This window comes from Hippichthys cyanospilos, chromosome 8 (assembly GCF_059441005.1).
Source record: "Hippichthys cyanospilos isolate Australia breed blue-spotted pipefish chromosome 8, RoL_Hcya_1.0, whole genome shotgun sequence".
In the NCBI taxonomy this organism is placed as follows: domain Eukaryota; kingdom Metazoa; phylum Chordata; class Actinopteri; order Syngnathiformes; family Syngnathidae; genus Hippichthys; species Hippichthys cyanospilos.
The window spans coordinates 21,961,521-21,976,886 of record NC_142376.1 but is presented as its reverse complement, the minus strand read 5'-3'; the positions used below and the strand labels follow the sequence as shown (position 1 = coordinate 21,976,886).

At 38.5% G+C, this 15,366-nt stretch overlaps 1 protein-coding gene across 3 annotated transcripts in view; it reads left to right on the top strand.

Moving 5' to 3' along the window:
• fbxw4 (F-box and WD repeat domain containing 4) overlaps window positions 1-15,366 on the top strand; it is a 74,593-nt gene that overhangs the window by 36,637 nt on the left and 22,590 nt on the right. For 2 of the 3 annotated variants that reach the window (XM_088421641.1, XM_088421643.1), the window contains one exon: window positions 13,473-13,538. The exons of the other annotated variant lie outside the window; for it this stretch is intronic. In XM_088421641.1, the coding sequence (XP_088277767.1) occupies window positions 13,473-13,538 (66 nt within the window). The remainder of the gene's footprint in view (window positions 1-13,472; window positions 13,539-15,366) is intronic. 3 annotated transcript variants of the gene reach the window in all.

The window sequence follows — 15,366 nt, the reverse complement described above, 5'->3', positions numbered from 1 at the left end:
TAAAGGACTTATTATTATTATTACTGTATTTTTTAAATGAAAATTAATATTTTGATACTTTTAAAGACAAAAAAAAATTGCGAAAACAATATTCATTCATTCATTATCAAAACATTTCCATACATACTCATTTTTTTTTATTGTCTATTTTATTATTTGCTCTATTGTGTGGAATCTAAGTCTGCTCAAGGAAGTGAACAGAATAAGAATTTTATTGTGTAGTGTTACTATGCATATGACAATAAAATTATTGGATCTTGAATTATTTATTGAATTATATATTTATTCAAATAATTGTGTTTCACTTCAATTGTGTTAATTTGTGTTTTTTGGTTTTTGAATTTTTTTTTTGTTTGATTTGGAACTGAACAATTAATGTGGATGACTGTCCAAAATCAGCCATTTCATATTAGCATGGTGTCCACTGTGAATGTTCCAGCTGGTTGAACAGAGCTGAGGGGCCAGTTAAGGAATGTCCTGGTGACCTTAAACACAAACAGAATCCAAAAGGGCCACGGGGGTGGGTGTTAACGCAATGTGTATGGGTATGTGCATGTGTTAGTGTGTGTGTGCATGCATGGGTATGCATGCATTTGTGCGCACATTTGGATGTGTATCTCCATGTACTTTTGTGTTCATGCAAAGCAGTGTGAGAGAAAAAATGCAACGTTAATGTGGATGTCCAGAAATTGTCTCTACCTACCCATTTATTAAAAAAAAAAAGAACATCAACCTGGATAACATCAACCTGACAAAAACGATAAATATAGAAAATAAACAATGGTGTACAAGTTAGTCCTCTTAAATAATACATTATACATACTCCCACACATACAGCATGTACTTTCATGTATTGGTTTACATGATATACAATTTATGAGCACAACTGTACACCTGCCAACTAGTGGTGAATGGTGATAATGAATTGTGATGATAATTTTACACACCCCTCGGATAGGGGTCGCCAGGTCCAGTCCTCGAAAGCCACAATCCAGCCTCTTTTGGAGGACGTCCTTCAACAACTTGCACGAGAACTCTCTGTGTAGCTAGAATACGACAACCTTGACAAATAAGTGAGTTCTGTAACACAGACATAGACAGTCGGCCCCTGGTTTTCGATGTTATTCCGTTCCGCGGTTGGGATCTTAACGCGAATTGGCTGCATAGCGGGCAATCCAAACCTATGTTAATTAGCTAATGCATGTAAAACCCCAGGTAAAAACATCAAAATTGTATATAACTATTAAAAATTTATATATATATATATATATATATATATATATATATATATATATATATATATATATATATATAATATGTGTGTGTGCGTGCGTGCGTGCGTGTGTGTGTGTGTGCGTGTGTGTGTGTGTGTACCAAAATAATATAGTAAGTGCTATGTATATTTAATATGCATGTATACACTCAAACAAATAAAAATAAAAAAAACTGCAGGTTTTACTTTGTGTGTGCGTTTGTGCATGTTGGGTGTGTGTCTGTCAGTCGGGGGTCACTTGCAGCCTGTGGCCATTGTCTCACTCGGTGCCCAATATAAAAGCCTCATAACCCTTTCAGGTCAGACATATTTAGACAACAGATAAAAGCACCTTTTACAAACTGGATACATGTTGGCAACAAAGCACGGGGTCAAGCTCAACAAATTAACAATCTAATTACTGGGGGGGGGGGGCTGACCCTAACCCTAACCCTTCAGCTCACAGTCATCCAAATTTCAACACTACTTACACGATTTTTTTTAGACCACAGATCACAGTGTCAGTTCACAACTTTCACATTTTTGAATATGTATCAATATATTTATTAACAACTTAGATTTATTTTTAAGCAGTCCTGTGTATTTGTATTTTCCATAATTATCGTAATTCCCCAGATATAAGATGCACCTGTGTATAGAGCACACCCTTAGTTTTAGGGTCAGATTCTTTAGGATGCACCAACAGTTTGGTGACAATGTAAAAACATATAGCAAAACAGAATAAATCTTATCTTTAAATTCTCCATATTTTCTTGTGTTCATATCTGTAAATTATATATTTGTTGTGGGTTAATTGTGTTTCATATCTCCCACATTGTGAACGCTGCGCCAGTGTAATGTTGAATGTGCTCGAAGCAGTTAGGTTTTTTCTCTTTTCTCCCTACGCAGCTTGAGTTGCACACCATCTGTGTTGACCAAGTGTATGATTGTGTGTATATGCCAAAAGGCTGAAATTAATAAATGAGTGATATGGAATATCTTTCTGTCTTCTCTAAATGTTGCGCATTGCTCTATACATTACCACTCGTTATTGAATCAGCAGGAGACATCATAACCCTTACGTGATCCTCTCTATATTAGTAATATTCCTGTGCATGAAAAAGGATGGGCATCGATGTCTGCTCGCTTCTTTAATGGAAAATAATGCTGCTCCTGGCTGCTCTAAAAGCCACATCATCCTTCTCACAATGTATGTAATATCAACAGCAGCACAAACGTATAAACTGTGAAACTAAATTATTTCCAAAACATTAATTTGGGTGCAGCCCACGCGACCCGTTACCAGTTGATCCACTGACCGGTACCAGGCCGCCTACCGGTGGTTGGGGACCACTGTTTTATAGGACTTACCTATACTTTTGGCCTTTAGTTATACTGTATATATGTGATATAGAAATTAAGGCTAAATTTACTCTTTATTCTTGGACTGCAATTTGATGACACAATTTCATTGATCAAAACCTGTAAATTGTGATATAAAGTGTAATATGACACCAACTCATACTTTATTTTGAATGTAAACGTGATGCCCTTGTTTTTGTGACAGTTCGTGTATGCATGTTGAAACAAGGTCTCTGACTTATTTTTTATTTTTTTTTACCTTTTCTGAGGCAAACAATGCAAGCTGATGGAAGTTAGTAGTGACCAACTAGGTTTTGTTAATGATGTAATGTGGAGTCAGGAGTTGAGACACATTGGGGCTGTAGAGGATACTTCTTAAGAGACAGTGTGTTCAAGGTGGAAACCCACCCTGAATTAAGCAAGAGAGGCCCTGACCTTAGCAGCTATAATATCAGTACAAGCTCTGACCCTTATTGAGCTTGTTGGGTGCTTAAAATGCATGGTAGAGAGAGGAGACATGAGGATGTACCAATTCTACCCTCGTAAGGCAGGGCTGTTCCACTTCCAGAGCCATCACCCATTGAGGGGTGAGTAATGTGAATAATAGAGAGTAATGGGATCCAGATAGTGATTGTGACCATAACCCTATTGTATCTTATGTCAGCAAGGTCAAAGGTTACCCACCATGCATACTGGTCCTGGCCTCACCCGACCCATTTTGGCCCTAAATGAGTTTATCCAACACTAATTACAAGGGGTTTGCTCATGCGCCATGTTGCCTAACAGGCTTGACAGCTGCCATTATAGTCTTCTCGCCAACAAGTCCTTTATTCGCATACTTACACACTGTCAGTCAGACTATAATTTAAACAGTTACTGTATACACATGCATTTTAGTGGTCAATAATGATGTTATATCATATCAAAACACATTTTTCTAATTACTTATTACTAATGTTTTACTCAACAATGACTAGCATTAACAAGCTGTTATAGCAGCACAATACGCTTACTACATACTACTAATTTGCACAAAAAAATCTAGATTGCAGGATTAGATTAGATTAGATTAGCGATCTCTGTAAATCCCCAAATATAGGATGCACCTGTGTATAGGATGCACCCTAAATTTTAGGGTCAAATTCTGGTATCATGTATAGGAAGCAACAACATTTTTGCGACAATGTAAAAACAATAACAAAACAGAATACCTAATCTTTCAAGATTCAAGAGTTTTATTGTCAAATGTATAATATTATAATACCACAAAATGAAGTTCATATTCTGTTCACTTCCCCGGCATTTGACTAAATTCCATAATCAAGCAAATAAATAAATAGTTACAGTATAAAATAACAAACAGAAACAACTGTGCTAATAATATAATGCAAAATATCATGTAGTGCAAAATATTATTTATGCATGCAGTAAGAGGCAGATTAGTGTGTGAGGGATTTGTTGAGAATCTGGATCTTGTGGGTAGAAGCTGTTTGCCAGCCTGGCAGTCCTGGCCCCTCAGGCTCCTCGAGCATCTGACTGATGGCAGCAGTTCAAACAGATCGTTTTGTGGGTGTGTCTTGTCCTTGATGAGGTTGTTTGTCCTCTGCAGAACCCTGGTGTGGTAAATGTCCTGCACTGATGGTAAGGCTGCTCCACAGATGTGCTGTGAGGACCTGATCACATGATGGAGAGCCTTCCTGTCTTGTGCTCTGCAGTTGCCATACCAGACTCTGATAGAGGTGGAGAGGACACTTTGGATTGTACATCTGTAGAAGTTGTTGAGAATCTTTGCTGGCATGCCAAATTTCTTCAATCTCCTCAGAAAATACAGTCTCTGTTGGGACATCTTGATGATCTGTCGAGTGTTCTGGGACCTGGAGAGATCCTTGCTGATGTAGGTGCAGAGGAATTGGAAGGCTTTCACTCTCCACCTCTGTCCCATAAATGAATAGTGGTGGTTTGTGCGGCTCCACCTGCCGCCTTGGGTTTATGATCAGTTCTTTGGTTTTGTCCATGATGTGGTGGAGATTGGTGCTTTGATACCAGGCCACATGTTCTGTCACCTCTTTCCTGTAAGCTGTCTCAACCCCACCAGTGATCAGTCCGATGACTATAGTGTAGTCTACATACTTAATTATGCTGGTGTTATTTTGGGAGGCGACACAATCATAAGTGAATAGTGTGTAAAGCATGGGGCTCAGCACTCAGGGTGTCCCTGTTCTTACAGTTCTGGCGCTGGATGTGCGGTTGTGGACTCTACCTAATTGGGGTTTGCCTGTGAGGAAGTTCAGCACCCAGTTGCAGAGGCGGGGTGCCAGACCAAGTGCAAGGAGCTTGTCCGTCTGTTTGTCAGGGATGACTGTGTTGAATGTTGAGCTGTAATCAGCGAAGAAATTTTTTAGATACGCGTCCTTGGACTCTTAACTGTATGAGCGCTGTGTGGGGATGGCGGTGTAGACTGCATCATCCGTGGACCGTTTCTGTCGATATGCAAATTGTAGAGGGTCCACAGTGTCTCGAATGGTCTTTTTTAATATGCATGACAATCCTCTCAAAACACTTCATTGTGATTGGGGTGAACACTATGGGATGGTAGTCATTCAGGCAGGTCATGATGTGTTGCTTGAGGACAGGCACTATGGTTTTCTTTTGTTTGTATCAGAGAAATATGTATGTTTTGTGGGTTAAGTGTCTTTCAGATTTCCCACAATGTGAGCGGTCAGTAAACACAGTGCCAGTATAATGTTGAACGCGCTGGAAGCAATTGGTTTCCCTTTTCCTCACTATGCAGCTCAAGTTCATTTTGCCAAAAGACCACAATTATTAAACGAGTAAAATAGAATACCTTTCTGTTTTTCTCTAACTGTAGCACTCCGCTCCATACGCAACTCTTAATTGAATCAGCTTGAGACATCAAAACCTCTACACAATCCTCTCCGTTTTAGAAATACAGTATTCCTGTGTGTAAAAGAAGGACCAGATGGACCTGTACATTGGTTCAGTCTCCTCGCTTCTTTTATTGAAAATAATGTTGAAAATAACAACCTCAGCTAACCTGAACTGATGTTAGCTTTAATATGAACTGGCTGCTAACAGCCAAATGACTTCCACCCTCTAGCTCATCCTGTTACAGCAATTATCGTTAGTAAGAATACGGCTGATATAAATGTGCATCTTGGCGTCAAAACAGGGTTTATGTGGCTGACCAATCATCTTCCTCGAATGGTGTCGAATTAAAAAAAAAAACCTTGAGTTGCTGTTACACACCTGTACTTTTTGCCTTAATTTTTTGAAAAAAAAAAAAAAATGTGCGTCTTATATCTAGGGAATTAATGTACTTGAGCAATGCCCAATACACATTACCCAGTGGACAAGACATTTACTCAAATCTTGACACTCAATTTGAAAGTGTGATTGGAAAACAAGTGCTTAATTGCCTGAAATACTTGCTGATTTTGTTCTTGAAATGCTAACTTCATATTTCTAAAATATTATAACTATCACCCTAGGGCTGCACAATTACAGTATGTCAAATAATAGTCACAATAATTTTGGTTAGTATTAAAATCGCAATTATTAATCACAATAATTCATAATTTTTGGTCAAATATAACTATTGCACGTTTTTTTAAACAAGTAGTATATTAACAAGGCTTCAAAGTGTGATACCTAAAAATAATAATAATAAACTAAAATAAAGTAAATATCAACTTGAATGAGGCAGTCTGAGATTACAAAGACAACATAGCTAGGACTTGTAATCTCGCTAGAAAGATGAGTCGGCATCGAGTTATTGTCTCTGGCCCTCTGCCTGCGAGAGGCAATGATGAGAGGTTTAACAGATTATTCTCGCTTAACCGGTGGATGGCTAGTTTCTGTAGAGAGCAGGGTTTCCAGTTTGTAGATAATTGGCAATATTTCTGGGGCCGGCCCGACCTGCTAAAAATGGATGGCCTTCACCCTAACTGGGAAGGCGTCATCACTCTTTCTAGAAACATAGATGACTGTTTGAGCCTTCCATGACTTTTGACATCAGAGCATGTCAGGTCGCAGGCGAGTAGCGAGCCTGCTAGAATGGGTTTGGAGTCGTTAAGGCTAGTGTTAACCGGCACTAGGCTGGACTGCCACAACACACATTGCAAACTTAGTCTAGGTCAATGCAATCCACACACTGTTTCAATACCTAATGCTGAATGCCATAGTGATAAGATTTCTGCTGAGGTGGTGTTGATTAAGGAAAATAGCCGTGCCTCCTTAACCGGTCGGACTAGTGACATAGTACCTAGGCGGGATATTAATATTAATACGTGCGCTGTAGCCGTCAACAATCAAATTCCTACTTTACTAACATTGCGACAAGGTTTTAATTACTCAAAATACAAACCAAGCCCCAGCCATCAAAATCTTGTTAGTATTAGTACTACCAACATGAAGACTCAGAATAGTCCAGGAAAAATTTCCCAGTTTAAATTCGGATTCATAAATATTAGGTCACTCCCCTCAAAAGCCCTTCTTGTAAATGATCTTATTACAGATCACTTACAGATTATTACACAACTGGTTAATGCAGCAAAGCCGACGTCCTGCATGCTTGGCCCGCTTCCAGGCAAACTCGTTAAAGACTTATTCTCGGTCTTAGGGTCATCTGTCTTGAATATTATCAATCTGTCACTCTCCTCTGGCATTGTACCTGAAGCTTTTAAGACGGCCGTCATTCCACCATTACTTAAGGAACCTCATTTAGATCCTGAAAATCTCTTTAACTCTTGGCCACTGTCACACCTTACGTTTATTGTCAAAATTCTTGAGAAAGTTGTAGCACAACAGCTTAGTGATTTTATGTTAGATAACAAAAGATTTGAACTCCTTCAGTCAGGTTTTAGGGCCAACCACTCAACTAAGGCAGCCCTTGTAAAAGTGACGAATGATCTTCACTTAGCCATGGATTCCAACATCTCATCAATATTATTATTGCTTGACCTTAGTACCGCATTTGACACTATTGATCATCATATTCGTAGAGAAGGTCTTAAATCATGTGGTATCTCGGGATCAGCACTTTCTTGGTTTAGATCTTACATCCTGGGAAGGACGCATAGTGTCTCTTACGGCAATGCGATCTCTGAATCATTCACCGTCTCATGTGGTGTCCCACAGGGGTCAGTATTTGGTCCCTTACTGTTCAAAATCTACATGAATCCTCTTGGCGATATTATACGTAAACATGCTATTAGTTTTCATTGCATGCTGATGATACACAACTGTATATGCCTTTAGAAATAACAGATCCGTGCAAGTGCAGTAAACTGGAGGCCTGCCTTGCCGAGATTAAACAATGGATGTCTTCCAATTTTCTGCTTCTTAACCCTAGTAAAACAGAGATGTTAATTCTTGGCCCTGATCATCATCAGCACTTGATTAAGAATACCACATTGAACCTGGAAAACTGTACTATTTCCCAAAGTAGTTCTTTAAAAAATCTCGGCGTGATATTTGACTCAACTCTCTCCTTTCGAACGCATATTAATAACATGACAAGAACGGCGTTTTTTAACCTTTGCAATATAGCTAAAATTCAACCTATTCTTTCTAGCGATGCAGAAACATTAATTCATGCATTTGTATCGTTGCGCCTAGACTATTGTAACGTTTTGTTTTCTGGACTTCCCATGTCCTACATCAAAAGCCTGCAGTCTGTACAGAATGCAGCAAGCAGCGAGACTATTGACAAGGTCGAGAAAGTTCGATCATATTAATCCGATTCTAGCTGACCTGCATTGGCTTCCAATACACATGAGATGTGATTTTAAGGTGCTGTTAATTACTTAAAAAATTTTACACGGTTTAGCTCTTTCCTATCTCGTCGACTTAGTGTCACCATATGTTCCGTCCCAACAACTTCGGTCACAAAATGCCGGTTTGCTATCGACCCCACGGGGTAAAAAGAAGTCCGCAGAATTAATGGCATTTTCCATTCGCGCGCTAGTACTATGGAATGCCCTACCTATGGAAGTTTGCGCAGCCACCTCAGTAGAAATCTTTAAATCCCAACTAAAAACACATTTATACTCAAAAGCATTTAGTTAATTGAGCCTGTCTGCAGCTTTCTTCTTTTTTCCTTTTTCCTGCCCCCCTCTTACGGCTTGGAAAGGGGGCTAGCTAAATGGTGAGGGTTGACTTGATCGCCTCCATTTGGTCCTGTGCTGATCGACCATCGCGGGTCAGGAGATCGGCCGTCTCCGGTCCACTTGATTGGAACGTGGGATGGTTCCTGCCCAATGGCTTTGACTACTGTCAAGACATCATTGCACTACATAGCACAATATGTTTTCTGTAATCTATATTGTTTATGTGTATCTATTTGTCTGTATTTGGTACATGCAGCATCCACTTCAACTTGTGGGCCTGGAAGGGGGATCCTCCCACCTGTGGTCCCTTCTGGAGGTTTCTGATTTCCCCTTAATTGGGTTTTTTGAGTTTTTCCTTCCCATTCTGGTAGCTTTGACAGGGGATGCTGTTGTGTACCTTACACTGAAAAGATGTCTCTGTATGACTTCTTTTTTCGAAAGAAGTCTCCACATGACCTCTTTTCATATGTGAAGCCCTTTGAGACTTCGGTGACTTAGGGCTATACAAATAAAATTTGATTGATTGATTGATCGAATTAAAACATCCACCCAAGACATGGCAAAAACGTGGCACGAAGTGTCACGGGGTGGCGATGCAGCAATATAGGATGGCGTGAATGCAGAGGTAGAGAACCGAGGTCCAAGGAGGCTCCAAGGCAGAGAGTGTGTGGCGTTATCCACATTTATTAATCTAAGGGCTGGCAGGAACAAAAAGCGTAAGAAAAAAGAAAGGCAAACACTCCAAAATTATAGGGGCGCAGTAACACGGAAAACACTAAAGGGCAGGTTGGCATGGGGAGACACAGACAAACAACGACTGGTGACACAAGACTGATGACATATGACTATGATCTGACAACATGCAGGAACAAAACCGGGGCTTAAATATATACACACAACTAGACAGAATGTGCTGGGAGAGAGACAATAGGCAGGGGGAGCTGATTGGTAGACACACAAGGGGAAGGTGGACCAAATTAACTCAACGTGGGGTGAGATGAAAGGAGTCGAAGCATTTTATCTATGTCGTTCCCAATGGGAGACAGTACCATTCGTTCTCAATTCAAAGTTTATCTGTCAGACAGCAAATGGCTGCTTAGTATGGCGGCTAAAAAACCAGACCAATGCCGGAAGAGTCCGTAGTTCGACCCCAGACCGGAATTCACACTTTCTTCACTTCTCGGGTAAATAAGTGTTTTTCTATTTTGATACTTCCCGTATCAAAATTTTGATACGGGAAGTATCAAAATACTTCCCGTATCAAAATAGTACAACCCTAACCCTAGTCTACATATTCACTAAAGGACTGCATGTATTTTTCTTACTCTAAGTTTTCCCACAAAAACTCATTTTCTATTTCAAAAAGTCCCATTGTCTTACATTGGGCACATTGACATTTAACTATAAACATATATCTAAAGACAGTTTTGACATTGTTGACAGTTTTGACATAAGCTTATTCATTAGATTTAATACTTTACAATCATTTGTCATAATTTCTAATTTATTAGGTCAAGTGACGCCCCCAGTATACACTAGGTCAGTTCAGTTTGTCAACAGGGTTGCCTGCGGAGATTTTTATCATCCAGCAGGTGTCAGTATTTGATGACACAATATCAACACAGTATCAACACAATGTGTCAGTGTCTCGACACGCTCCATAACGCGGGTTAGGGTTGAAATGACTGAAAACTACATTTGAAATGCAATTTTCAGTCATTTCGAATTTATTCCAATTTTTTGCCAAACGCATTTTCCGAAATAAGTGTCAATTGACAGCATTGTATGGCTAGCATGGTATATTACGACATGAGAAAAGCAGACGCTTATGTCATGCAAACATGTGAGAAACATTACCATCTAAAGGCTTTAAGGTTGAATTCAAATCTCAAATCTCGGGAGCACACTAACAACGCCAACTTCGGCGTCGTCATCGCGTCCCACTCTCCCTGTTGCCGCTGCTACATCATTTGCTCCCTTGCTATTTCTTAAGCTTAATGAAGTCTTAACCTTGCATTTGCCCCCTGGTGGTAGGATGGCTGAAAGTGCTTGGTTTGACATGTATGATGCCAGCTTTCTAAATGTTAATATCGCCGAGGATCAGTGTAATTAATTGAGGCAGCCAATATCGTGATCGTGATTAAAATTTGATTAATTGTGCAGCCCTACATCCATCCATCCATCCATTTTCTAGAACCGCTTATCCCCACAGTGGCCGCAGGCTTGCTGGTGCCTATCTCAGCTGGCTTCTGGCAGTAGGCGGGGGACACCCTGAACTGGTTGCCAGCCAATCACAGCAGCCCTACATCACCCTAATAATTAGATTTTATAAAGGTCATTATTATCTTCTCGCCTCTTCATAAACAAGAGCAGACATGGGCAAACTATGGCCCGTCCGGCTATTTAATACTATCTGCCAAACTTTTCCAACCCCCCAAAAAATCTAAATAAATTCAGTCATTTCATCATGTCCCTGCAATGCTTGTGTTTCTCAAATAGATGGCACATTGGGGGACCTTTTTGGGAGTACAGCGTGTTTGTCACACAAGCCACACTCACTGTTTTTCTGCGGGCAAGAAATGGGCCGTCAGCCCGCCATTGACAGCAGATTGGCCTGTTTCAAAACAAACCACTTGATTTGATTGCCATAACATTACAGAGCTATCAACATACAGACTCAAGCTTTAAAAAAAAATCTAATTCAAACGCTATTTAAGGATGTTAAGAAATTGCTTATCAATATAGTGTGTATGTGATGCATTCAAATGAAGTCGGACATTGCCAACTCAGACAGAAAAAATATTTGTCAAATGTTTAAATAATGTGGGCTTCTTATAAATCTATAATAGCTGACATGCTGTAAATCAAGAAGAATTATGGGGGTGAAATTACTTTTTTTTTTATCTTTAATCTTAATCTTTTTTAATCTTAATTTCAGTAAATTGACCGTCTAGTCACTTGGGTGTGCAATTCCTCATGCTATAACTAGGTTTCTGTCTTTCATTATAGTGGTTGGTATGTCAATTAACCCAAAATAAATAAATAAATAAACCTACCTTTGTTGTATATAATTATTGTAAAATTTACTGTAGAAAAACTGGAGCACAATAAAATGTGTTGCCTTTAAAGGGTGTTAAAACACTGAAGAAAGAATAATATTCAGAGATGTATTATGCAGTTTTATTGATTGTTCATCAATCATTTTCAGAATTGTGCAGGACGCTGCGTGTGACATTACTGTCAATTCCCAAAGTAGAGTAGCTGCCATAAGTGATATGCAAAGAAATTACCGGTATGTTTTTTTTTCTTTTTCTTCTGGTGTTTCGGTTTTCCAGCCAATCGTTTCTAGTTTTCGGTTTTAGCCAAACATTTTCATTTTGGCCCTAGCAACAATATATTTTGGACCTTTAAAGTCATGTCATATTGCGTATTTTCCAGACTACCATACTACCAGCAGCAAAAATTGAGCAAAAAAATATCTTTTACCACCGATAAACCACACTGTACTATAAGACGCAGTTATATGATGGCAATATGAAACTTACATTTTCTTTATATATTTTTTAATTGTCTACCAACTGCAACAACCTGTCTTTAACAGACTGCGTATTTAGTCCTAACAGTATAGTTATAGAAAATGGATGGATGGATATTACCAAGAGAATACTGCAGAGTTAAATAGCAGTAACTCGAAATCAATACACCGATAGCATTCTGTCTCTCATTGTTTAATAGATAGATTATTTTAGTGAACATTGCACACACTGCAAATAAATAATATATACAATCATAAATTTATAAATACAATCATATTTACTGTATACCGTATACCAAATTTACATATAATATACAATACAGTAATATACAATATACAAAATCTTATTCAATTTGGACCTTATTTTAAAAAATATTTTTAATAACATATTTTAAAGCTCTTTTTGAGCACAGTCATTGATTCACATCTTTTCAGTTCTATTTCATAGTTGTTCCACAAACCGACTTCTTGAACACACTTTTGCGTGACTGGTGTGAAAAACCAGCAGATAAACCGCACTTGGACTATAAGCCACAGGGCTAAAATCATGATGAAAAATTTGCTGCTTATAGTCCAAAAAATACGGTATGTGTGTTTATTTAACTCTGCACCTTCAATTGAAATTTATTTGAACGAATGCAATCTCCAGGTTTCATAGTTCACTGTATATGTCCATCTATCTATCTGTCATCCATTTACATGTTCTCTTCCTTTTCTTCCAAATCATAAATAAATGCTGCATCTTGCATATTCATTGACACAAACATACTACCTGTATGAGAGCTATTTTACACATTTAAAAAGTGCCGTTCTCAGTGCATGCTATTGGTAAATCGTGTCACAGATTTATATGTGCATGCTGTGCTATGTGGTTTTCATGCTAGATAAAATGCTTTAGTGTATCTTGCCCAAACGCTCTAGCCAAACGTTTCCAACCCATCCCCTCTTTGAAATTTTCAATTATTGAAGTGCATGGAAGCTGGCAAAAATGACATCTTGAATCACTTCTGAGTTTTTATTGAGCTAGTATTTTGTTTAAACTTCATTTTTACATACTGACCTATTTTATATACAGACCCATTATACTAGTGTGAATGCTCAACCCAACAAAGTCGCTCTTTAACATCTTTTTATTTTAAATTGTGTGGTTTAAATACATTTGGTCACAGTTTTGTCTTTCTGTGTTTGTGTGTAGTTCTTTTGTAACCGGCACAGCTTGTTGTCAGAACTTCTCCCCTCTTCGCATCTGGGATGTTGAACGGTAAGGCAGGACTGCAGACAGCCAACAACAGATACACATACATATTGTAACACACTACAGAACTCCCTTATTTCTGTAATTTACACAGTTTTTCGTGGACTGGCACTCAAAATCCAGCAAGCATTCCTCACATCTATAACAGCGCCTAGATGGCCATATTTTAGTATATGATGTCTTTCAGTATTAATGTATTTTTATAATGCAGTTACCATTATTTGTGAAAGGTTTGAATACCATACAGTAAAAGTATCTTCAAAAATCCTATCAAGAGCATTCCCAGAAGTGTGAAATCTGTTGGGAGAGAATATTTATCTTGATTTTGTTCACTAATATGTAATGATTATATGTTCAAGTTGTTGTTTTTCCCCTAAAAGTGTATTCATATGGTAACAAATGAGTTCTTTCCACGACCAATTTCGGAAATCAATTTAATGTGTTAAATCAGTTTTTCCCCATAAAATTAAATGTCATGAATGAGTTTGCAGCCCTCCCAAAAGCATTACAAATTTGAAATCCTGAAACATCACTCCCAAACATTTCCGTCTATTTCATGAGAAAGGAGGCACCCTCTTTAGAGTCCAGTGCTATGATTGCACACTCAATCCTGAAAAAATTGTCTCAAATGCCTAGATTGGAAGCACTTTTATACTGTTTGCAGCAACATTGTCTTTGCAGTACACATTTTGACAACAATTGGTAGTATGTGATTATCGTTCTCACCAGTACTCTCTTTTCAACTCCAACTCCAAAAATATTGCACTCTTTATGTTGTGAGCTTACTGCGACTTCGTGCAGGGTAAATAAATTGGGTTGACATGCATAAGGTTGGGAATGTCCCCTCTATTTGTTTTAATGAGTAAAAACCACAGCAAGCCACTATTTCTTCTTTTCAGACATCTTTTGACACTTGTACTTGTTTCCCCGTGCCACTCCATGCTTCTAGACTTCAGCCTTAACATAGCTTCTGACCACTTTTCTCACAAAACACACACAGACAGTGCTTTTAATCAGCAGCCCTTGCACCAGATAATGGCTTTAGCCGTTTCCATTTTTTTTCTTTTCACAATTCATTAATGATTTCTCTTTTCACAAACTGTGTGTGTGGCCCCTAATACCAACACGGCCCCTGCAGTGAGACTAGACAGGCTTAAATCAGGACATAGACCCTGCGTGTCACACAGCCAGTAACCCCCTCAAGACAATCACAGTCCGTACTTGCCACTACCCCATGTGCTTTACAAAGTAGCTTATATATTATATTTCCAACTGTTTTCTTTAAATTTTTTATTTTAATTTTTATTTTTATTTTTTTACCAAACCGGCTGATTCATTTGTCATAAAACCATTGAATCTGTAACCAAGCCAATCTCATATTTATTGCTATTTCCAAATAGTGAATGAACTACTTTTTAATTTAGGCTTATCAAATGTCATAAAATGTACTGTATGTAGTGTTCGTATGTAAGACATTGCGCTCGGCAGAAATGCTCATAAATGTAAACAAAATTCATCCTTCCTTGTTCGTCATGCTGATAGTGTTTGTCAGTCTAAAAGTGGCAATTACTGTAAATCCTTTTACCTGGCAAGTACACTGTCAGCCAAGTTGGGTCCTTCATGCTATGAGCCGATACCTTAGATGGGTGATATGAAGAGTGAAGGAATCATACTGTCTCAGATATCACCTAGGTCAACAGATCAAATTTATTTGTATAGCCTTAAATCACCACAGGGCTTCACAAGTGAAGAAAATCACAATAAACATCAACAAATACACAACAGCATCCCCTGAACATAGCTCCCAAAAGGTCAAGGAAAAACTCAAAACCTT